We start from the raw sequence: 25,004 nt of genomic DNA, 5'->3' as shown, positions 1-25,004 counted from the left end.
CGAACGGAAAGATTTAGGTGTTCCTTTTTCCCACGCGCCATTCGAGAGTGGAATGGTAGAGAAGTAGTATGAAAATGGTTCGATGCACCCTCTGCCAGCACTTAAGTGTGAATTACAGAGTAACCATGTAGATGTAGATGTCGAAAGGAGAGCAATCAAGTGTCAGAGCCTTGTAGCGAGAGTGAGAACATGCGTTCGGTCATCGCGTTTCCGCAACAATCAGCCGCGTCGCGACGGCTACGCGCACGGTCGTATAAGAGAGAACTGTGAACTGTAAATTAACTTTTATGAACAGTGTTATATTATTAAAAGTGTCAAGAAGGACTGGCACCAGATATCTGTGTGTATGTGAAGAGCGTAAGAACTTTCGTTCGACCATTCGGCTTCCGCATCATCAACAAAAACCCGCATCATGTCCAAGTGATAATGGTGGACAAATAATCATCATCATTGCCTGTGTTCGTCCAGACAGTAAGACATTAACATTATCAAGAATACTGTACAATAATACGGGAATGATAATTATGACCTCTCTTCAAATTAGCAAGAATGTTAATTGGCGCCAACACTTAGTGTGTAAACAGTGCAACCTGCGATTTTCTGATCGTCTCAGAATATAGTTGTCCATACTAAACGTAGGACGGTGGTGTGTTTTTGGTGTTGAGTGGCTCCCCTAAATCGGCTTGCATATTTACCCTATTGGCCGTTAAAATTGCTACACCGAGAAGAAATGCAGATGATAAACGGGTGTCCATTGGACAACTACATTATACTAGAACTGACTTGTGATTACATTTTCACGCAGTTTGGGTGCATAGATCCTGAGAAATCAGTACCCACAACAACCACCTCTGGCCGCAATAACGGCCTTGATACGCCTGGGCATTGAGACAAACAGATCTCGGATGGCGTGTACAAGTACAGCTGCCCATGCAGCTTCAACACGATACCACAGTTCATCAACAGTAGTGACTGGCGTATGGTGACGACCCAGTTACTCGGTCACCATTGACCGGACGTTTTCAATTGTTGAGAATGTTCTGGCCAGGGCAGCAGCCGAACATCTTCTGTATCCAGAAAGGCCCGTAGAGGACCTGCAACATGCGGTCGTGCATTATCCTGCTGAAATGTAGGGTTTCGCAGGGATCGAATGATGGTAGAGCCACGAGACGTAACACATCTGAAATGTAACGTCCACTGTTCAAAGTGCCGTCAATACGGACAAGAGGTGACCGAGACGTGTAACCAATGGCACCCCATACTATCACGCCGGGTGATACGCCAGTATGGCGATGACGAATACACGTTTCCAATGTGTGTTCACTGCGATGTCGCCAAACACGGATGCGACCATCATCAACAGAACCTGGATTCATCCGAAAAAATGATGTTTTGCCATTCGTGCACCCAGGTTCGTCGTTGAGTACACCATCGCAGGCGCTCCTGTCTGTGATGCAGCGTCAAGGGTAACCGCAGCCATGGTCTCCGAGCTGATAGTCCATACTGCTGCAAACGTCGTCGAACTGTTCGCGCAAATGGTTGTTGTCTTGCAAACGTCCCCATCTGTGGACTCAGGGATCGAGACGTGGCTGCACGATCCGTTACAGCCATGCGGATAAGATGCCTGTCATCTCGACTGCTAGTGATACGAGGCCATTGGGATCCAGCACAGCGTTCCGTATTACCCTCCTGAACCCACCGATTCCATATTCTGCTAACAGTCATTGGATCTGGACCAACGCGAGCAGCAATGTCGCGATACGATAAACCGCAATCACGATAGGCTACAATCCGACCTTTATCAAAGTCGGAAACGTGATGGTACGCATTTCTCCTCCTTACACGAGGCATCACAACAACGTTTCACCAGGCAACGCCGGTCAACTGCTCTTTGTATATGAGAAATCGGTTGGAAACTTTCCTCATGTCAACACGTTGTAGGTGTCGCCACCAGCGCCAACCTTGTGTAAATGCTGTGAAAAGCTAATCATTTGCATATCACAGCATCTTCTTCCTGTCGGTTACATTTCGCGTCCGTAGCACCTCATCTTCGTGGTGTAGCAATTTTAATGGCCAGTAGTGTACATACATAATTTCAGGCAAGCCAGCAGCAGTGTGGCGCAGAAATAATACGACCGCCGCGGTAGAACCAGGTACGTGGAGTGGAGAGGGCACACGGTCAAAGCGAGAATAATTTTAAGGATCTCACACCGGTTGTACCCCCGGGACATGTTACGGGCTCCTACTATGAAAAGAAACGACACCTCAGACCATCATATCTGGTTGTCGGTCCATTTGGCGGGCGACAGTCAGGTTGGTATCCCACCGATGTGTCCAGACACGTCTTCGCTGGTCATCAATGATCGGTATGAAGTGGGAGTCATTACTGGAAAGAAATCCACTTCGGTCAATGAGATCCCACGTCGAAGAAGGGTCTAGAGACGGCCGCGGTGGTCTAGCAGTTCTAGGCGCGCAGTCCGGAACCGCGCGACTGCTACGGTCGCAGGTTCGAATCCTGCCTCGGGCATGGATGTGTGTGATGTCCTTAGGTTAGTTAGGTTTAAGTAGTTCTGAGTTCTAGGGGACTGATGACCACAGATGTTATGTCCGAGAGTGCTCAGAGCGATTTGAACCATTTTTTGAAGCCCCAGACAGCGGTGGGCTGCCATATAGGTCGCCAGATCTCTCCCCAATTCAGCACATTTGGAGCATTATGGGCAGGGCACTCCAACCAGCTCAGGATTTTGACCATCTATCGCACCAATGAAAGGGAAGCAGTGGTTGGGAAGGGAGTGAGACAGGGCTGTAGCCTCTCCCCGATGCTATTCAATCTGTATATTGAACAAGCAGTAAAGGAAACAAAAGAAAAGTTCGTAGCAGGTATTAAAATCCATGGAGAAAAAAAAAACTTTGAGGTTCGCCGATGACATTGTAATTCTGTCAGAGACAGCAAAGGACGTGGAAGAGCAGTTGAACGGAATGGACAGTGTCTTGAAAGGAGGGTATAAGTTGAACATCAACAAAAGCAAAACAAGGATAATGGAATGTAGTCGAATTAAGTCGGGTGATGCTGAGGGAATTAGATTAGGAAATGAGACACTTAAAGTAGTAGAGGACTTTTGCTAGTTGAGGGGCAAAATAACAGATGATGGTCGAAGTAGAGAGGATATAAAATGTAGACTGGCAATGGCGAGGAAAGCGTTTCTGAAGAAAATAAATTTGTTAACATCGAGTATAGATTTAAGTGTCAGGAATTCGTTTCTGAAAGTATTTGTATGGAGCGTAGCCATGTATGGAAGTGAAACATGGACGATAAATAGTTTAGACAAGAAGAGAATAGAAGCTTCCGAAATGTGCTGCTACAGAAGAATACAGAAGATTAGGTGGGTAGATCACATAACTAATGAGGAGGCATTGAATAGAATTGGGGAGAAGAGGAGTTTGTGGCACAACTTGACCAGAAGAAGGGATCGGTTGGTAGGACATGTTCTGAGGCATCAAGGGATCACCAATTTAGTACTGGAGGGTAGTGCGGAGGGTAAAAATCGTAGAGGGAGACCAAGAGATGAATACACTAAACAGATTCAGAAGGATGTAGGCTGCAGTAGGTACTGGGAGATGAAGAAGCTTGCACAGGATAGAGTAGCATGGAAAGCTGCATCAAACCAGTCTCAGGACTGAAGACCACAACAACAACAATCGCACCAATTGGACGAATCTAGAACGATATCCTTCAGGAGGACATCCAACAACTCTGTCAATCAATGCCAAGTCGAATAACTGCTTGCATAAGAGCCATAGGTAGACATACACAGAACTGACTCACTCAATGTGTAAAAATCTTTCTTTTGAATAAATAACCCATTTTTTAAAAGTATAATCATTTGTTTGTCTTTACGTATACCTCAAGTCTGCCGATTTCCGTCCCATTCGGGCAATTCCTTCATGATAGGTTTTCTTTTTTTTCTTTGTTAGAACGTATTTCTGCGTAAAATGATCACGACAAGAAAATCTGAGAAATTACTCATACAGAAGTTTATCGACATTCGTTCTTGCCCCGGACCATTCGTGAATGGAACAGGGAGAGGGGTAAATAATAATGGAACGCCACCAGTACCCTCCGCCACACACTGTAAGCTGGCTTGCGGAGTACACTGTGCGGAGCATGTTGCATGGGAGATTTGAAATGCGTGCTAGTTGTTGTGCTCAGTCTGCTGGACTCGTTTAACTGACAAGGGACGTTTCGGTAACACCGAATACACTGCCAGTAGCATTAAATACGAAATGAGGGTAGCAGAAAACAAGCCAGGGGATAAGATCGTACCACAAAAGTGTTGTTAGCGGGAGAAATGGAATGAGCAATGAGAATGGTGCATTTCAGTCAAAGTCAATCCTTCTGTTACTGAGGCCCTATTGACCCATAGGGCTTGCATGTTTAAACAGTTTCACGAGTTCTTTGGAACTCACGAAATCTCTAAGTTGGCTGACGACGCTCTTTTGTGTGGGAGGCAATTTTGGGACCTCTAGCGCTGAAATGCTTTTTGCATCTGTTTCATGTTACTGAAGTTAGTGATTCATGGTGATGGATAAAGTTATTCTGTCAGTATAGACGGTCTATTAGAATTCACAAACGCGTGTCTTATGCGCGGCTGTGGTGTTCTCATTGGTTCGTAAATGCTGCAGCTTAACGCGTGAGCTGGTGATCATTCGGCAGATGACGATGACTGATGATGTTCATATCCTTAAGGCGCCAAAGTACACGGTTATCAGCGCTCTCACACAAAATAAATACAACTGAATGTGGTTAAAATTGATCGAAACAACAGTAACCTCTAAAATGAAACAGGAAGGAAAAGGAATCAAACTTATAGGATTTGGTATACAACACTGAGTTATAGATCATAAAAAAGAATAGCATGAAACACAGATAAAAAGAATGCGGTGGAGGTCTCGTATAAGACTGTGGAGCTATTAGCTAGCTGGATGTTGTTCTGATGAAAGATTTGAACTTGACGAGGTGTAATTAAAGCAAAGATTATTTGAAGTTCCTATTATTTTTGATGTGATTCCATATCTACCATGCCGTGAACTGTTTTGACTTTATGTAAGCTTGTAATGTCAAATGGTGACAACTGAGCTATTATTCTAATATTTTTATTGCAGTATGTTGTCACATTTGTCTTTGTTTCGTTCAATTTCGAGCATCTTCAGGTCTGTTAAAACATATGAAAGGCAAGCTAAGTGTGATCTTAGATAAGTACTCTGAAACACCCGTGTGATTTTGCGAGCACGCAACTGATATCTTTACACCAGATCAACGATGTGTTCTAAAACTTACAATTGGTATCAGTGTCGCTACTTACAGATGTATTTGCGACCTTTCCTAATGTTCCGGTGCTGGTTGTTTCACTAAGATAAAAGTTTACGATTGTACAATGGCTTCTTTTCTCTGTAGTCGTCTCCTGACCATATTAGCTGCTGACTGAGAACTATTTCACCACTTACCCCAGGTACAGCTTCCAAGCCCATGATACGCTTCGGACTTCGTTTTCGCCGACAGGTTCCCTGCTAGCATGCTACTGACCTCACCACATCTGTTCCGGCGATTAGTTGCTAAACTCCCCACCCATAGCGCCAAACGTCGTTTGTATTTTATTTATCACTAGTATGTAGGATATTATATGATAGTGAAAGTGAATGCCCTGGTTGTGGGCACTTATAATTCCGTTTATATTTTATTTCATGTCCGCCTTCTTAGCTGGGTGGTAACGTGCTTGCATCCCACGTAGCAGGGCCCGGGTTCGATTCCTGGCCGGCTTGGAGATTTTCTGTGCACTTGGACTTGGTGTTGTGTTCTCATCATCATTTCATACTCATCACCGGCAAGTTGCACAATGTGGCGTCGACTGAGATAAGACTTGCACTCGGCGGCTGAACTTCCCTGGATGGGGCCTCCTGGCCAACAATACCACACAGTTCATTTCATTTTGTTTCATTACTTTATCTTACTGTTAACCCTCCCCTCCTCCACCGCACCTCTCACCTGATAGCAACCTGAAGAAGATGTGCGTGTCATCAGCTGATGAGCATAAGTTTTTTCGGGATGTCTGCATTTGTTGTTAGGTGACCTTATACCATATTTCTACAAGTACTCTGATCCAAGTGTAAGCACTCATGACCATTAACGTATTTTATTATTGTGTTACATACACTGAACAGCCAGAATATTACGACCTGCTAGCTACTATCAATATAAACTCGTCCAGGCGATAGCAGCGTCAGCCGCGCGGGATTAGCCGAGCGGTCAAGCCGCTACAGACTGTGCGGCTGGTCCCGGCGGAGGTTCGAGTCCTACCTCGGGCATGGGTGTGTGTGTGTTTGTCCTTGGTATAATTTAGGTTAAGTAGTGCGTAAGCTTAGGGACTGATGACCTAAGCAGTTAAGTCCCATAAGATTTCACACACATCTGAACATTTTTGGTAGCAGCGTCACCTGGGGAGGAATGTCAGGCACATGCACGGTGCATGTAGTATCAGTGAGTGTACTGTCTGCAGGTAGAATGGGGAAGGTGCGTGATCTATCTGAGTTTGACCGAAGGCAGATTGTGGTGGGCTGGAGGCTCGGCACGAGCCTCTCGCAAACCACAAGATTTGTAAGATTTGTCGGATGTTCGAGGAGTGCTGTGGTGATGTTCTTCAACAAGTGGCGAAACCAAGGGGAAACGATGTCCAGGGGGTTAGGCGGTCACCCCTCATTACAGATACCGGACGTCGTAGGCTGGGCAGACTGGTGAAACAGGACAGGCGGCGAACTATGGCGGAACTAACATCAGACTGTAATGCTGTGCAGAGTGTGTCTGAACACACAATGCATCGAAAACCCCTAACGATGGGCCTCCGCAGACAACGACCCATGCATGTGCCGATGTTAACGTCACGACATCGGCAACTACGACTGAAATACGCACGTGACCATCGGCAGTGGGCGTTAGCACAGTGGCAGAGTGTTGCATGGTCTGATGAATCCTGATACCTTCTTCATCGTGACGCTGGGAGGGCGTGAATCCGTGTCTTCCAGAGTAACAAAAAAAAAAAAAATGGCTGTGAGCACTATGGGACTTAACATCTATGGTCATCAGTCCCCTAGAACTTAGATCTACTTAAACCTAACAAACCTAAGGACATCACACAACACCCAGTCATCACGAGGCAGAGAAAAAATCCCAGAGTAACAGCTCCCTGACACCTGTACTGCGGGATGAACAAGCTGGCGGTGGCTCCATTATGCTCTGGGGGAACATTCACGTAGGCATTTGTGGGTTCAGTGGACCTCGTGAAAGGCAACATCATGGCCAAGGACTGTTATACACTGGTTGCAGACCATGTACACCCTTTCATGATGATCATGTTTCCCCGACAGCAGTGACTTTTTCAACAAGGCAATGCAAGGCCAGGAGTGTGACGGAGAGTTTCGAGAAATACAGAGGCGAGTTCCAGTTCATGTGCTGGCCCCCCAATTCATTGGATCTAAACCAATCTGAGGACATCTTGCCGCGCGGGATTAGCCCACCTGTCTGGGGCGCTGCAGTCATGGACTATGCGGCTGGTCCCGGCGGAGGTTCGAGTCCTCCCTCGGGAATGGGTGTGTGTGTTTGTCATTAGGATAATTTAGGTTAAGTAGTGTGTAAGCTTAGGGACTGATGACCTTAGCAGTTAAGTCCCATAAGATTTCACTCACATTTGAACATTTTTTTGGACATCTGGGATTTGATTGAACGTGGCGTCATAGCTCATCGCCCCCTCCGCGGAATTTAGGAATTAGGTGACTTAAGTGTGTAGATGTGGTGCCAGCTCACTTCAAGGGCCTCCTTGATTCTATGTTTCGACACATCGCCTCTGTTATCCTTGCCAAAGGTGGACGTACTGGCTATTAGGTAGATAGCCATAATATTCTGACTTATCAGTGCATTGTTCTTGTATTTTTATAGGACTATAGTACTACATACACATGCTCATTTTTTATGCTCGATAATAACGCGATAATTTTAAGAATGTGCAACCTCTTGTCATTAAATGTTTAAAATTTTCCTTCTTAAAGATTCATATTCTTACCTAGCTTACATTTTATGATCAAAAGTATCCGGACACACCCAAAAGCATACGTTTTTCATATTAGATGGATTGTGCTGCCACCTGCTGCCAGGTACTCCATACAAGCAACCTCAGTAGTCATTAGACATCATGAGAGAGCAGAATGAGGCGCTCCGCAGAGCTCATTGACTTCAGACATGGTCAGGTGATTGGACGTCACTTGTGTCATACGTCTATACGTGAGATTTCCACACTCCTAAACTTCCCTAGGTCCACTGTTTCCGATGTGATAGTGAAGTAGAAACGTGAAGTGACACGTACAGCACAAAAGCGTACTGGCCGATCTCGTCTGTTGTGTGACAGAGACTGCCGACAGTTGAAGAGGTTCGTAATGTGTAATAGGTAGACATCTATCTATACCATCACACCGGAATTCCAAACTGCATCAGGATCCACTGCAAGAACTATGACAGTTAGGCTATAGGTGAGAAAACTCGGATTTCATGGTCAAGTGGCTGCTCATAAGCCACACATCACGCTGGTAAATGCCAAACGACACCTCGGTTGGTGTAAGGAACGTAAACATTGGACGATTGAACAATGGAGAAACGTTGTGTGGAGTGACGAATCACGGTACACAATGAGGCGACCCGATGGCCGAGTGTGAGTTTGGCGAATGCCCGGTGAACGTCATCTGCCTGCGTGTGTAGTGCCAATAGTAAAATTCGGAGGCGGTGGTGTTACAGTGTGGTAGTGTTTTTCTTGGAGGCGGTTTGCACCCCTTGTTGTTTTGCGTGGTATTATCACAGCACAGGCCTACATTGATGTTTTAAGCACTTTCTTGATTCCCACTGTTGAAGAGCAATTCGGGGGTGGCGACTACATCTTTCAACAGGATCGAACACCTGTTTATAATGAACGCCCTGTGGCGGAGTGGTTACACGACAGTAACATCCCTGTAATGGACTGTCCTGCGAAGAGTCCTGACCTGAATCCCATAGAACACCTTTGGGATGTTTTGGAACTCCGACTTCGTGCCAGGCCTCACCGACCGATATCGATACCTCTCCTCAGTGCAGCACTGCGTGAAGAATGGGCTGCCATTTCCCAAGAAACCTTCCAGCACCTAATTGAACGTATGCCTGCGAGAGTGGAAGCTGTCATCAAGGCTAAGTGTGGGCCAACGCCATATTGAATACCAGCATTACCGATGGAGGGCGCCACGAACTTGTAAGTCATTTTTAGCCAGGTGTCTGGATACTTTTCATCACATAGTGTATATTTATTTGCAGCATATTTCCCTATACATTCTTCTGAAGAATGCACCAAGAACGTGAAACAGATAAGGAAATAAAATGTTTTTGTGCAACTGGTTGCTGATTTTTTTCAACAATAATATAGATACAGTTGATGAAAGTGTATAATATATTAAGTATGAGGCGTAGTCACAGAGTAACATACGTTTTGAAGTAAAAAATTGAAAATATGGAAAAACCAAATTTAATATGTTCATTTTTAAGGTAACTTATTTTTCCAGATAATTGCCATTCAAAATGAGGCACTTAAAATACTGTGGCACAAGTTTTCAACACCGTATCTATAGAAATGTGCCACCTGCGATTGCAATCACTGGTTTATACCGGAATTGCCAGTAGCAAAGCGTTGAGCAGCGAACCATGACTTCATTTCTGGGAAGAGGTCGTTGTCATTCAGCATCAAATCAGGGCTGTGTGGAGGATTATTAAAGACGTCCCATTCAGAAGCTCACAGGAGCTCTCGGGTGCAATTGGCCGTGTGTGGGCGTGCGTTGTCGTGAAAAAGAACTAAAGTTTTGTGCTAAGGTTTCCCTGACGTTTGTTTTATATCGCCCAACTTAACTTTGTCAATGTTTGACATCTAAATGGTTAAAGGGGCTCTGGGACTTAACATCAGAGGTCATCAATTTCCTATAACTTGGAACTACATAAACCTAACTAACCTAAGGACATCATACACATCCATGCCCGAGACGGGATTAGACCCTGAGACCGTAGCAGTCGCGAGGTTCCGGACTGAAGCGCCTAAAACTGTTCGGTCAACGCAGCTGGCTTGACAACACCTCTCGGAATTAACTGCTGTGTCACGTTCAGGGACATCAACGAGAACTACTGCCTTAGAGATCCAATACACAGTAGCCATGATCTTTTTGCTGACAGCGTTTGCAAACATCGACTGCATTTTTGATTCACAATTGACACGCGTCACCGAAGTCTCGTCCCCGGTTACGATACGCTCGATAATTTTGTTACCATTTGTCTTGTAATCTTCAAGGAAGGTCAGCGCTACAGCTAATCTCTGTTCTTTGTGGTCTTCTGTTAGGATTTGGGAACCCACCTACCACAAAGTTCGATGTAACCAAGCTTCTCGGCCGCATTTTTGTGCACCAAACTCTGTGAAATTTGAGGAAATACTGCGAAAGTTTCGTAATCGTGAAACGACGATTTTCACAAATTTTATCGTCGATTTTCATCGCCTGTCGGTTAGTCACAAGGCTAAGCCTACCACTGCGGACCTCATCGGGACACTGATATCGCCATTTTTAAAATCAATGCACCTCACTCGACTTTCACTCATTGATCCTTTTCCGGGCACATCACAAGGGCAGGATAAATTTCAATTGGTTGCAATTTTTTCGCAAACAAAAACCTGCTCACAGAATGCATCTCACAAATGGAGGTATTTTCTATTGTAGCGCACGTTTTAACACGTCACAGGAAGCAAAGCTGTATGCATAGAACACCAGGATGTAGCCCTGCCCGTGGCCGCTCTCGAATATTACAACATATGTAAGTTACTTGCCACGTAATTTTTAACCAGATTTTCTTAATAAAAAAAAGACAGAATCACTATAAACTCACTAGCAGAGAAACTAAAACAACTGCGAGTGCCCCTTTGTAGTATGCCAACTCCACTAAAGGGCAAGACGCCGTTGAGTTGTCTCCAGTTTGGTGCTGAGCACACTGGTCTGAAGTAGAGTGCTGGCCGGTGTTGCAGGTGCACCAACCCGTTGGTCAACGGCTGCTCGCGCACTGGCACTGCTACCAACATCCTGAACCCAGTGACGTCGGCACGCGTGAGCACCGTCAACTCCTTCAGCTTCCGCTACGGCCGCGTCGAGGTGCGCGCCAAGTTGCCCGCCGGCGACTGGCTCTGGCCCGGTGAGTAGGCTTGCTTGTCGCCGCCGTCGCCACCTGCCCACTAACACTCCCTGGTACATATGTACACGAGGAAGCAGCGTCTGCATAATGGCAAAGCACCACTGCAGGTGTTCCACAGGGATCGATGTTTGGTCCGCTCTCGTTATACATGTAAACGTGCTCGCGCGCGCGCGCGCGCGCGCACACACAGACACACACACACACACACACACACACACACACACACACACACAAAAGAAATGAAACACCGAAGAGGAGGAAGCGAAATGAAACTTGACGGGCTGACAGAGCATGTCATATCATTTCATTTCAGCGATAGCAAAATCGAGTCAACTTTACAAGGAGGTTGCCACTATGAGCTCACCTGTCAGTTTGATGTTGCAGCCCCTCTAGCCCGGATGTATGTAATGATTCGGTTGTGAATCATGTCGTAAAGTCATTGTATCTTCTCCTGACCCGCAACTGTTGTTTACAGATCCCTGATATCCTGGGCACTGACAGTGAGATGGAGTTGACTTCCGAGCTGGTCCCATGCATTTTGCACTGGAACAGATTTGTAGATATTTTTGGCCACAGGAGCACCTGAACATCATGTAGACAGTTCACAAAGACATTTGCCATGTAATGGACATGTATTACCCCGTTAAAAAGTGGCCCCACAACGCTGTCATATGAGAGTAAGACATGATGATGATGATGGTGTTTGGTTTGTGGCGTGCTCAACTGCATGGTTATCAGCGCCCATATAAATTCCCAACCCCTGCTCAGTCCAATCACGCCACTTTCATGAACGATGATGAAATGATGAGGACTACACAAACAGCCAGTCATCTCGAGGCAGCTGAAAATCCCTGACCCCACCAGGAATTGAACCCGGGACCCATGCTTGGGAAGTGAGAACGCGACCACGAGACCACGAGCTGCGGACAGTAAGACATGAGGACACAGAATGTATGTAATGTACTGTTGTGCCATCAGAGTTCGCTCAAATACTACCAGATGTGCCCTGAAGTCATACACAATGGATCCCCACACGATGCCTCTCCGAAACGTTGGAGAATTAGATTTCCCCCCGGGTCAGCACCATATTCACAGATGAAGGTCTTCTGGAGTAATGCAGAATCACAAGTCATCACTGAACACAACTGGAAGTAATTCATCGGCAGACCTTTCTTCCAATTCAAGGCACCACTCCAAATGCAGCCGTTTGTGTTGTGGTGTTCACCACAATTTACACATGGGGCAGTAATGACCTAGTCCAGCTGCCATTAGTCTCCGACAGTTGGTGGGAAATGACACGAAACGTTGCTGGGAGACCATTACTTGTTGCTGGCTGGCAGGTGAAGGTTGTGGCAGTAAGTTCCTATGGGACCAAACTACTGAGGCCAGTGGACCCTAGGCTTAGACACTACTTAATCTAACTGAACCTAACTTACACTAAGGACAACACACACACACCCATGCCTGATGGAGGACTCGAATCTCTGACGGGGGAGCCATATGAACCATGGCAAGGTGCCTCAGACCGGCTGGCTGGCAGATGAAAATTAAAAGGGATTACGATGTGCTTCGTGCACTTAACGGCAATCCTTCCTTATGGTGGTCACAAGCAGCCGGCTGGAACCTTGACCACGAGGCTGCATGCCCACACATACACATGCAGTCTAACACTGAGCCACTGTCACATCTAAATGCCCCACAACTCTGGATATTGCACGATTCGACCAGCTGGCCAAATGCACATCCACAATGAGGCCCCTTTCAAACAGTTTCAAGCTCTGATACCACTGTCTCACACAAGTACACGACATTTCCATGCCCTTCACAGTGATTGCATCTGACGGTGTTCAAGCCCCTTATGTAGCCTACCAGGTCTAATAACGACGCTAATGACGAACAACACCAGTGAACAATGGTAGCTGTTTTACTTGTCACAGAGAATTGCAACTCTGATCATTTAATACCCACTAATGGTGTATCCCTGTACAAAGCTACACTGATGTCTGACCAAGTCTTCTGGCTGTTTCACTTTCTTTGCTATGAAGGAAATCTAATACATGTGATATATATATGTCACAAAAAATGCAGCATGAAGGAATTACCCGAATGGGACACAAATCGACAGATGTGATGTACGTGTACAGAAAGAAATGATTACAGTTTCAGAAAAAAAATCGGTGATTCATTCAAGACAAAGAGCTTAACAAATTGAGCAAGGCGATAACTCGTTGGTCGACATCTGACCCTTACGCAAGCAGTTACTCTGCTTGCCACTGATTTACAGAGTTGTTGGATGTCCTCCTGCGGCACATCCTGCTAAATAATATCCAACTGGCGCGTTACATCGTCAAAATCTCGAGCTGATGAGAGAACCTTACCTGTAATGATCCAAACATTCTCAATTGGGGACAAATCCGACGACCTTGCTGGCCAAGGTAGGGTTTCGTAAGCACGAAGATAGGCATTAGAAACTCGCACCGCATGCAGGGGGGCATTATCTTGCTGAAACGTGAACCCAAGATGGCTTGCCTTGAAGGGCAACAAATGGGATGTAGAATATTGTCGACGTACCGCTGTGCTGTAGTCCTGCAGATGACTAGCAAAGTGGTCCCGCCACAAAGAGAAATGAGAGCCCAAACCATAACTGGTTGTTGGGCCTTATGGTGGGTGACAGTAGAGTTTGTATGCCAAACCTGCAGGGCCGACTCCAGAAACGTCTTAACTCGAGTAGAACTAAGTTCAGTATTGGCACACTTCGAAATGAGGTGCGATGACCAGCGAAGACATGTCTGGAGATGCCCTGGACAGCGGTTGTATACCAAATTGATTCTCACCCGCCGTACGGCCCGACAACCAGCAGTGATGGTCTGGGGTGTATTTCTTTTCATAGCAGGACCCCGTTGGTTGTCATCTGCGGCACAGCCGTACGTGACGATATTCTACGCCCCGTTTTGTTACCCTTCATGGCAACCGTCAGGCACTTACGAGGGTGAGCCAAATGTAACCCTTAAATTTGCAATAACAAATCGAAATTTCGCGCCGTTATCCTGTAAGTTGATAAGCACGCTACAAACAGCGTGCAGAATGGCCTGTAGGTGGCAGCATAGTGCAGATGCACACATACCGTCGCAGTATCAGTATAAAGATGGCTGCCCCAATTGCGACTTGCTCCATGGAAGAACAGCGCTCTGTTATTCGGTTTTTGCGTAGTGAAGGTGTGGAACCTATTGTAATTCATCGACGAATGAAGGTTCAGTACGGTGATGCATGTTTGTCACAGTAGCAAGTCTACGAATGGAGTAGGAAGTTCGCAAATGGTGTGACTTCAGTGGAAGATGCTCCTCGTCCAGGTCAGGCACAACGAGTTGTGACTCCACAGAACATTGCAGCAGTTGAAGTTATAGTGAAGGAAAACCGCCGAGTGACACGGAATGACATTGCAGCATGTTTACAGATTAGTCATGGGTCAGCACACCACATTGTCCATGATGAGCTCCAGTTTCACAAAGTGTCTGTAAGACGGGTGCCACGGCAGCTGACTCCTGAAATGAGAGAACGACGTGTTGATGCTTGTGAAAAACTTCTTCGGCGCTTTGAATTAGAAGGTGATGGCTTCCTTGCAAGAATCGTTACTGGGGACGAAACCTGGGTTCACTTCCACCAACCGGAAACGGAGAGAGCGAGTAAGGAATGGCGCCATTCCTCATCACCAAAACCAAAGAAGGTTCGAACAGAACCATCAGCAGGGAAGGTTTTGCTGACTTTCTTTTGAGACGAAAAAGGTGTCATTTTGGAGAATTACATGCCTAGACGGATCACTGTCACCAGTGCATCGTACACAGATCTCCTAAAAAATGATCTGCGGCCTGCAATCAAATCAAAGCGACGTGGATTGCTGTCAGCAAGTGTTCTTTTGCAACATGACAATGCAAGGCCCCACACTGCCCGTACAACATTTGCAACAATCACAGACCTCCATTTTGAGTGTCTTCCTCATCCACCATACTCACCAGACCTTGCCCCAAGTGATTTCCATGTGTTTGGACCACTCAAAGACGCAATGGGAGGAAAGAAGTTCCGTTCTGATGAAGAGGTACGCCAGGCGGTGCATAAGTGGTTGCGCGGACTACCAAAAGAATTTTTTTCTCAAGGAATTTATGCACTTTGTAACCGCTGGAGGACTTGCATTGAGCGTGAGGGAGATTATGTTCAAAAGTGATACAGCTTCGTACCACGTCTGCATAATAAATAATATTTTTAAAAAAATTTAAGGTTTTCATTTGACTCACCCTCGTACATTTTAGTAAGATAATGCCCAACCGCACACGGCGAGAGTTTCAACTGCTTGTCTTCCTGCTAGCCAAACCCTATCTTGACCAGAAAGGTCTTCTGACCTCCGCCCAACTGAGAACGTTTGGAGCATTATTGGCATGACCCTCCAACCATCACGTGATTTTGATGATATAACGCTCCAGTTGGGCAGATTTTGGCATGATGTGCCTCAGTAGGACATCCAAGGACTCTGTAAATTAATTCCAAGCCGAATAACTGCTTTCATAAGGACCAGAAGTTGACCTACGCGTTATTTACTGGTTAGATTTGTGAAGTTCTTTTCCATAAATGAATCACCCATTTTCTCTGAAACTGTAGTCATTTGTTTCTCTGTAATTGTACATCACATTTCCCAATTTCCACCCCATTTGGATAATTCCTTCATGGTGCGTCGTTTTTTCTTGTCTTAAAGCGTACTACAAAAGCAAAAAATTAGATAGAAATATGTAGGTTTCTAATGTCATTATTTCAGTTCCAAGTATATTACTTGTTCAAGAGCTAAGTGAAATGGAATATCAGTTCACGTATAGTAAATTTTGCATTACAGTAGCCTCCTTCAACTCTTCGATCACGCGCGAAGCGCGTAAAGTAAATAAGTGACAGCACGCCATTCGCTTTTCAGCTTAGTACGATACTTCTATCGACGTCCACGCCGTTCGTGAGGAACAAAAGGAACCACCGTCACAACCAGATCGTGTAGTAAGGAGTATTCCGTTCTGTCATACGATTCATGTTGCTCCTTAGGGGTATCTAGACCCATATTAAAATATTTGTCTTGAGGATTTATTTTTATGCGAGTGAAACAGGCAGCTGCCTAATACGCGTCTGGAAATATCGAGACTTTGCGAGTGTTACTTATCACTAGAGAAGAGTAGTTAATTTACTGCACAATACTGCAGTGTTGTTGAGCAGTATAATTTCTTTACCATCTTTTGTTGCTTTTTGTACGATTTTACATGCAGTTTACAAAATATTTTTTCTCCTTAGGTGTTATTAACTTTTGAAATATCTCGGCCGGCCGTTGTGGCCGAGCGGTTCTAGGCGCTTCAGTCCGGAACCGCGCTGCTGCTACGGTCGCAGGTTCGAATCCTGCTTCGGGCATGGATGTGTGTGATGTCCTTAGGTTAGTTAGGTTTACGTAGTTCTAAGTCTAGGGGACTGATGACCTCAGATGTTAAGTCCCATAGTGCTTGGAGCCATTTCAATATATCTTGCTTTTCGACAAGAACTTATATCTCTCAGTGACATGAATGTTTGATGCGGGTTTTATCTTTTACAATGAAGCAAAAACTTCGGAAAAAAACTCAAATTTCGTTGATTTCAAATATTAGCATCGAGAATAAAGAATTTTGAAGCACATCCGACCTCGTAGTAAGTAAATCTACAAAGGATAGTCATTTCGATTACATAATTTCTTACGAGTAGACATTCTAAGGTGATAGGTTCTGTGACTGAAGATCGATCTCTACATCTACGCTATTCTCTGCAAATCACTGTGAAGCGTACCTCGCATTGTGCCAGTTATTGGGTCTTCTGCACCACTCATGGATTGAGCGAGGGAAGAACAATTGTTTAAATGCCTCCGTACGCGCTGTTCAGGTATACATGCCGACGTCGCAAGCTGAAGATGAACAGATAGAGAAAGTGTATGAGGATATTGAAAGGGTAATGCAGTATGTAAAGGGGGACGAAAATCTAATAGTCATGGGCGACTGGAATGCAGTTGTAGGGGAAGGAGTAGAAGAAACGGTTACAGGAGAATATGGGCTTGGGACAAGGAATGAAAGAGGAGAAAGACTAATTGAGTTCTGTAACAAGTTTCAGCTAGTAATAGCGAATACCCTGTTCAAGATTCACAAGAGGAGGAGGTATACTTGGAAAAGGCCGGGAGATACGGGAAGATTTCAATTAGATTACATCATGGTCAGACAGAGATTCCGAAATCAGATACTGGATTGTAAGGCGTACCCAGGAGCAGATATAGACTCAGATCACAATATAGTAGTGATGAAGAGTAGGCTTAAGTTCAAGACATTAGTCAGGAAGAATCAACACGCAAAGAAGTGGGATACGGAAGTACTAAAGAATGACGAGATATGTTTGAAGTTCTCTAACGCTATAGATACAGCAATGAGGAATAGCGCAGTAGGCAGTACAGTTGAAGAGGAATGGACATCTCTAAAAAGGGCCATCACAGAAGTTGGGAAGGAAAACATAGGTACAAAGAAGGTAGCTGCGAAGAAACCATGGGTAACAGGAGAAATACTTCAGTTGATTGATGAAAGGAGGAAGTACAAACATGTCCCGGGAAAATCAGGAATACAGAAATACAAGTCGCTGTGGAATGAAATAAATAGGAAGTGCAGGGAAGCTAAGACGAAATGGCTGCAGGAAAAATGTGAAGACATCGAAAAAGTTATGATTGTCGGAAGGACAGACTCAGCATACAGGAAAGTCAAAACAACCTTTGGTGACATTAAAAGCAACGGTGGTAACATTAAGAGTGCAACGGGAATTCCACTGTTAAATGCAGAGGAGAGAGCAGATAGGTGGAAAGAATACATTGAAAGCCTCTATGAGGGTGAAGATTTATCTGATGTGATAGAAGAAGAAACAGGAGTCGATTTAGAAGAGATAGGGGATCCAGTATTAGAATCGGAATTTAAAAGAGCTTTGGAGGACTTACGGTCAAATAAGGCAGAAGGGATAGATAACATTCCATCAGAATTTCTAAAATCATTGGGGGAAGTGGCAACAAAACGACTATTCACGTTGGTGTGTAGAATATATGAGTCTGGCGATATACCATCTGACTTTTGGAAAAGCATCATCCACACAATTCCGAAGACGGCAAGAGCTGACAAGTGCGAGAATTATCGCACAATAAGCTTAACAGCTCACGCATCGAAGCTGCTTACAAGAATAATATACTTAAGAATGGAAAAGAAAATTGAGAATGCGCTAGGTGACGATCAGTTTGGCTTTAGGAAAAGTTAAGGGACGAGAGAGGCAATTCTGACGTTACGGCTAATAATGGAAGCAAGGCTAAAGAAAAATCAAGACACTTTCATAGGATTTGTCGACCTGGAAAAAGCGTTCGACAATATAAAATGGTGCAAGCTGTTCGAGATTCTGAAAAAAGTAGGGGTAAGCTATAGGGAGAGACGGGTCATATACAATATGTACAACAAACAAGAGGGAATAATAAGAGTGGACGATCAAGAACGAAGTGCTCGTATTAAGAAGGGTGTAAGACAAGGCTGTAGCCTTTCGCCCCTACTCTTCAATCTGTACATCGAGGAAGCAATGATGGAAATAAATGAAAGGTTCAGGAGTGGAATTAAAATGCAAGGTGAAAGGATATCAATGATACGATTCGCTGATGACATTTCTATCCTGAGTGAAAGTGAAGAAGAATTAAATGATCTGCTGAACGGAATGAACAGTCTAATGAGTACACAGTATGGTTTGAGAGTAAATTGGAGAAAGACGAAGGTAATGAGAAGTAGTAGAAATGAGAAAAGCGAGAAACTTAACATCAGTATTGATGGTCACGAAGTCAAGGAAGTTAAGGAATTCTGCTACCTAGGCAGTAAAATAACCAATGACGGACGGAGCAAGGAGGACATCAAAAGCAGACTCGCTATGGCAAAAAAGGCATTTCTGGCCAAGAGGAGTCTACTAATATCAAATACCGGCCTTAATTTGAGGAAGAAATTTCTGAGGATGTACGACTGGAGTACAGGATTGTATGGTAGTGAAACATGGACTGTGGGAAAACCGGAACAGAGGAGAATCGAAGCATTTGAGATGTGGTGCTATAGACGAATGTTGAAAATTAGGTGGACTGATAAGGTAAGGAATGAGGAGGTTCTACGCAGAATCGTAGAGGAAGGGAACATGTGGAAAACACTGATAAGTAGAAGGGACAGGACGATAGGACATCTGCTAAGACATGAGGGAATGACTTCCATTGTACTAGAGGGAGCTGTAGAGGGCAAAAACTGTATAGGAAGACAGAGATTGGAATACGTCAAGCAAATAATTGAGGACGTAGGTTGCAAGTGCTAGTCTGAGATGAAGAGGTTAGCACAGGAAAGGAATTCGTGACGGTCAAACCAGTCAGTAGACTGACCAAAAAAAAAAAAAAAAAAAAACGCGCTGTAACTAATCTAATCGTGTCCTCACAATCCGTGTGGGAGCCGTATGTAGGAGGTTGTTGTGTAACGGTACCACCGACCACCTTAAATGGCCATCGATGCTAACGCTATACCTCATCTGCGAGGAATTTTTGAGATGTGACCGTGAGATAACCTAATGGAAACAGAACAATCAAACTGGGATTCGTTTCCGAAACACTCCAGCAATCGATAACCAACAGTAAACAGGTGGGTCGGGAACAGACGTTCTCCCAGCAGAAAAGCAAGTTGTAACATTACATATTCAAGCCGGTCGCCAGCTTAATAAGGCATTCTTGTGTCAAGGAAAATGATAAAGCAGAAGGCAGTGCTAAGGCTAACCTAACCTTCCTTGACACACACACTAAGCCCTTTCCTTATATCTGTTCATACTACAACACATTAACCTAACTTTGCAGATATGTGTGCTACTAACAAACAAATGGCCAATGAGATAGTAAACAGTAAAATATGCCTCTCAACGATACGTACCTTAAATGAACTAGGTGTAACACATGAAACTATTAGCAATACTGACCAGGGAAAAGCTTGAAATGAATCTGAATTTAAATCAGGAGGTCTGCTAACGATCATAATCTATAGCTTCATTGCTTAGTACAGGGTCTCTATGCCTGAGCACTAACCAATTTGCATTACAGTGGATAACACAGTAAATTGTTCTTTCTTAAACTGGGTTTTGAAGCAACTAAACAGAATATAAATCTAAGTACTCTGGCTCTTAAGGAGCTTCATTAACTTACTAGCCTAGTACATGAGGACCCTTAAACTTACATGGTTTTAAGAACTATGATCATTAACAAAACTACACCAGAATGTATGACAAATGGTAAGCATTCTTATCATTAATTATTAATTAAGTAAAGCACAACAAACTATAACTCTTTAAATAACAAATGTGCTTTCATAAGCAGTCTTTTGACCTAATCAAAAGTATAATTGGCTGTACAAATGACAACACCACATTAGATTCAAGTTCAACCACTTCCTCATAGTAAATTAGGACGCTCGGAATTAAATTTACTAGGGTAGGATTCCTGTCCAGGTTTGTGATTTGGGTTAATCACAGGTGTAAGATAGAGTTATTAGGAACACCGCGATTATTATAAAAATCAAGCAAATTTTCACAAATACCTGGTCCACTTACAGAATGCCAAATATAAACAATTTAGTGGAAGGCTGGTGGCACTGGTGGCGCAATTCGCAGTGGCTGTTAACCTGGCGGCGATGCAGTCATAGCAGTACTGTTGTCCTCGCCCTGTTACACATCTTCTTAACGTCGGAATTATACTTTTATAGGGACAAAAACCATTCCATGATAATGGTATCACCAGATGCAGCATCCATAAATACTGCCCTTACGCTCTTCTGCTGAAAATTACATGGATAGATCACGTAACTAATGAGGAGGTATAGAGCAGAATTGGGGAGAAGAGGAACTTGCTGCACAATTTGAGTAGATGAAGCAATCGGTTGGTAGGACATGTTCTGAGGCATCAAGGAATCACCAATTTAGTACTGGAGGACAGCGTGGAGGATAAAAATCGCAGAGGGGGACCAAGAGATGAATACACTAAGCAGATTCAGAAAGATGTAGGTTGCAGTAGGTACTGGGAAATGAAGAAGCTTGCACAGGATAGAGCAGTATGGAGAGCTGCATCAAACCATGCTCTGGACTGAAGACCACAACAATAACAAGCTCTTCTGGCCTCAAAACTCCATGAATATGAGCCATAATGATCCGCTGCTGCTAGCGAGGTGTTAACCACAGCAATGCTCTGCCCAGACTCCTTACCCATCACGAAGGACGAGTTGCCAGTTGCGCGCCAACCACACTTTTTCCACTCCGCCAGGCTACTTCCGTAGCTGCGGGGCTACCCTTCATCCTTTACATTCAACCCTATGTTCCCTATAATTATGGACCAAATCATTTACAGTACATTACATAACGATAATTTCACCAATTATTTAAATTCACAAGCATAATTTAAACTACATCGTTCAAAAGTTCAAATAAATGAAATAGGTATAAATAGTCAAAAAATTTCCATGTCAGATAAAATATTATACCGAAGCAATACTATAAATTGACAGAGAAATATCGATAAAAATACAAAATAAGTTGAAAATAGGTGTTACAGTTGTATGTTCTTAGATCACTATTTAAAGCCGGTTCTTCAGACTCTGTAAGTTGGCTTTCTTAGGAAATTTTGCCACTGTCTTAAAGTATCTGACAGTTAAGTTTATCCAACATATCTGTGACAATCTTCCATGGGTTATCCATCCTGTGATCATTCGTGCGGTCTTTCTCCGTATACGTTCAGTATCCTCGGTTACCCCTATTTGGTACAGATCCCACACACTTCAGTAATATTCTAGGATGAGTCTCTCGAGTGATTTGTAAGCAATCTCCTTTGTAGGCTATTTGCATTCCACATTGCTCTACAAAATAAAAGTCTCTTGCTTAACCTATGACTCAGCCTATGTAGTCATTCCATTTCATATCCCTACAAAGTGTTATAGCCATGTATTTGTATAAACATCTACATCTACATCTACATCCATACTCCGCAAGCCACCTGACGGTGTGTGGCGGAGGGTACCTTTAGTACCTCTATCGGTTCTCCCTTCTATTCCAGTCTCGTATTGTTCGTGGAAAGAAGGATTGTCGGTATGCCTCTGTGTGGGCTCTAATCTCTCTGATTTTATCCTCATGGTCTCTTCGCGAGATATACGTAGGAGGGAGCAATATACTGTTTGACTCTTCGGTGAAGGTATGTTCTCGAAACTTTGACAAAAGCTACCGAGCTACTGAGCGTCTCTCCTGCAGAGTCTTCCACTGGAGTTTATCTATCATCTCCGTAACGCTTTCGCGATTACTAAGTGATCCTGTAACGAAGCGCGCTGCTCTCCGTTGGATCTTCTCTATGTCTTGTATCAACCCTATCTGGTACGGATCCCACACTGCTGAGCAGTATTCAAGCAGTGGGCGAACAAGCGTACTGTACCCTACTTCCTTTGTTTTCGGATTGCATTTCCTTAGGATTCTTCCAATGAATCTCAGTCTGGCATCTGCTTTACCGACGATCAACATTATATGATCATTCCATTTTAAATCACTCCTAATGCGTACTTCCAGATAATTTATGGTATTAACTGCTTCCAGTTGCTGACCTGCTATTTTGTAGCTAAATGATAAAGGATCTATCTTTCTGTGTATTCGCAGCACATTACACTTGTCTACATTGAGATTCAATTGCCATTCCCTGCACCATGCGTCAATTCGCTGCAGATCCTCCTGCATTTCAGTACAATTTTCCATTGTTACAACCTCTCGATACACCACAGCATCATCTGCAAAAAGCCTCAGTGAACTTCCGATGTCATCCACCAGGTCATTTATGTATATTGTGAATAGCAACGGTCCTATGACACTCCCCTGCGGCACACCTGAAATCACTCTTACTTCGGAAGACTTCTCTCCATTGAGAATAACATGCTGCGCCCTGTTATCTAGGAACTCTTCAATCCAATCACACAATTGGTCTGATAGTCCATATGCTCTTACTTTGTTCATTAAACGACTGTGGGGAACTGTATCGAACGCCTTGCGGAAGTCAAGAAACACGGCATCTACCTGTGAACCCGTGTCTATGGCCCTCTGAGTCTCGTGGACGAATAGCGCGAGCTGGGTTTCACATGACCGTCTTTTTCGAAACCCATGCTGTTTCCTACAGAGTAGATTTCTAGTCTCCAGAAAAGTCATTATACTCGAACATAATACGTGTTCCAAAATTCTACAACTGATCGACGTTAGAGATATAGGTCTATAGTTCTGCACATCTGTTCGACGTCCCTTCTTGAAAACGGGGATGACCTGTGCCCTCTCCCAATCCTTTGGAACGCTACGCTCTTCTAGAGACCTACGGTACACCGCTGCAAGAAGGGGGGCAAGTTCCTTCGCGTACTCTGTGTAAAATCAAACTGGTATCCCATCAGGTCCAGAGGCCTTTCCTCTTTTGAGCGATTTTAATTGTTTCTCTATCCCTCTGTCGTCTATTTCGATATCTACCATTTTGTCATCTGTGCGAAAATCTAGAGAAGGAACTGCAGTGCAATCTTCCTCTGTGAAACAACTTTGGAAAAAGACATTTAGTATTTCGGCCTTTAGTCTGTCTTCCTCTGTTTCAGTACCATTTTGGTCACAGAGTGTCTGGACTGAGTGATTCCAGCTATGACTCGTTGATACTATACTCATAGTTGTGAAATGCGCAATTTTACATTTTTTAACATTTAAAGCAGTTGCCAATGTTTGCACAACTTTGAAATCTTATCAGGGGCTGACTGAATATTTTTTACAGCTTCGCTCAGACTGTTTTTCGTTGTAGATATCTGCGTCATCTGCAAAAAGTCTAGGGTTACTATTATTATTGTCCGCATGATCATTAACACACAACTTGAACATCAAGGAGCACAACATGCTTCCTTGCGGTACACCAGAAGTTATTTTCACATATGGCAATGACTGTCCATCCAAGATAGCGTGTAGCGTCCTCCCTATCAAAAAATCCTCATTCTGTTCGAGATACCTCATTGTGTTTGAGGCAGACTTATACAACGCATGGAGAGTCTGGGGTGGAGCAGGACGACCACGAACAAGTCTGTCAAGTATGTCCCACATATGCACGATGGGGTTTAGGTCGGGATTCACTGCCGGCCATTCCGTTACTCCAGTGTCCAGGCATCGCGAGACACCCCTGACGACGCCTGTCACATGGACCCTGGAATTAGAAGGGACTCTGGGCCACCACCGTATGCAGTCATCGCCACATGGTACAACAGGATCTGCTCGATGTACTGGCTGGCGGGAAGGCGACCACGGACGACAACAAGATCTGTATGGCTGTCATCACCGATACTTCCCCACACCATCAAAAAACCTTGGAAATCTGGCGATTTTCTGGTCAACACAGGTCTCCGCACACAAACACGGCCAACACTTTGCATAAGAGGATATCTGGACTCTTCTATGAATAACACAATTCGCCAGTGACGAAGTTGCCAGTTGACATGGGAACGGCAGAGCTGAAGGCAAGCTGTAAGATTTTGTTGTATCAAGCGGGGTACTCTGAGAGGATGTATACGTGGAATGGTCTTTCCTGGTAACCTGTTCATTACAGTCTGATAGG

The 25,004-nt window shown here is 44.4% G+C and overlaps 1 protein-coding gene across 1 annotated transcript in view; it reads left to right on the top strand.

Moving 5' to 3' along the window:
• LOC126176719 (beta-1,3-glucan-binding protein-like) overlaps nt 1-25,004 on the top strand; it is a 96,547-nt gene that overhangs the window by 27,960 nt on the left and 43,583 nt on the right. The window contains exon 3 of the mRNA XM_049923887.1: nt 11,124-11,287. Within this exon, the coding sequence (XP_049779844.1) occupies nt 11,124-11,287 (164 nt within the window). The remainder of the gene's footprint in view (nt 1-11,123; nt 11,288-25,004) is intronic.

This window comes from Schistocerca cancellata, chromosome 3 (assembly GCF_023864275.1).
Source record: "Schistocerca cancellata isolate TAMUIC-IGC-003103 chromosome 3, iqSchCanc2.1, whole genome shotgun sequence".
Classification (NCBI taxonomy): Eukaryota; Metazoa; Arthropoda; class Insecta; order Orthoptera; family Acrididae; genus Schistocerca; species Schistocerca cancellata.
Note: the sequence above shows the minus strand (reverse complement) of the source record. Positions and strands in the feature narration are given on the sequence as shown.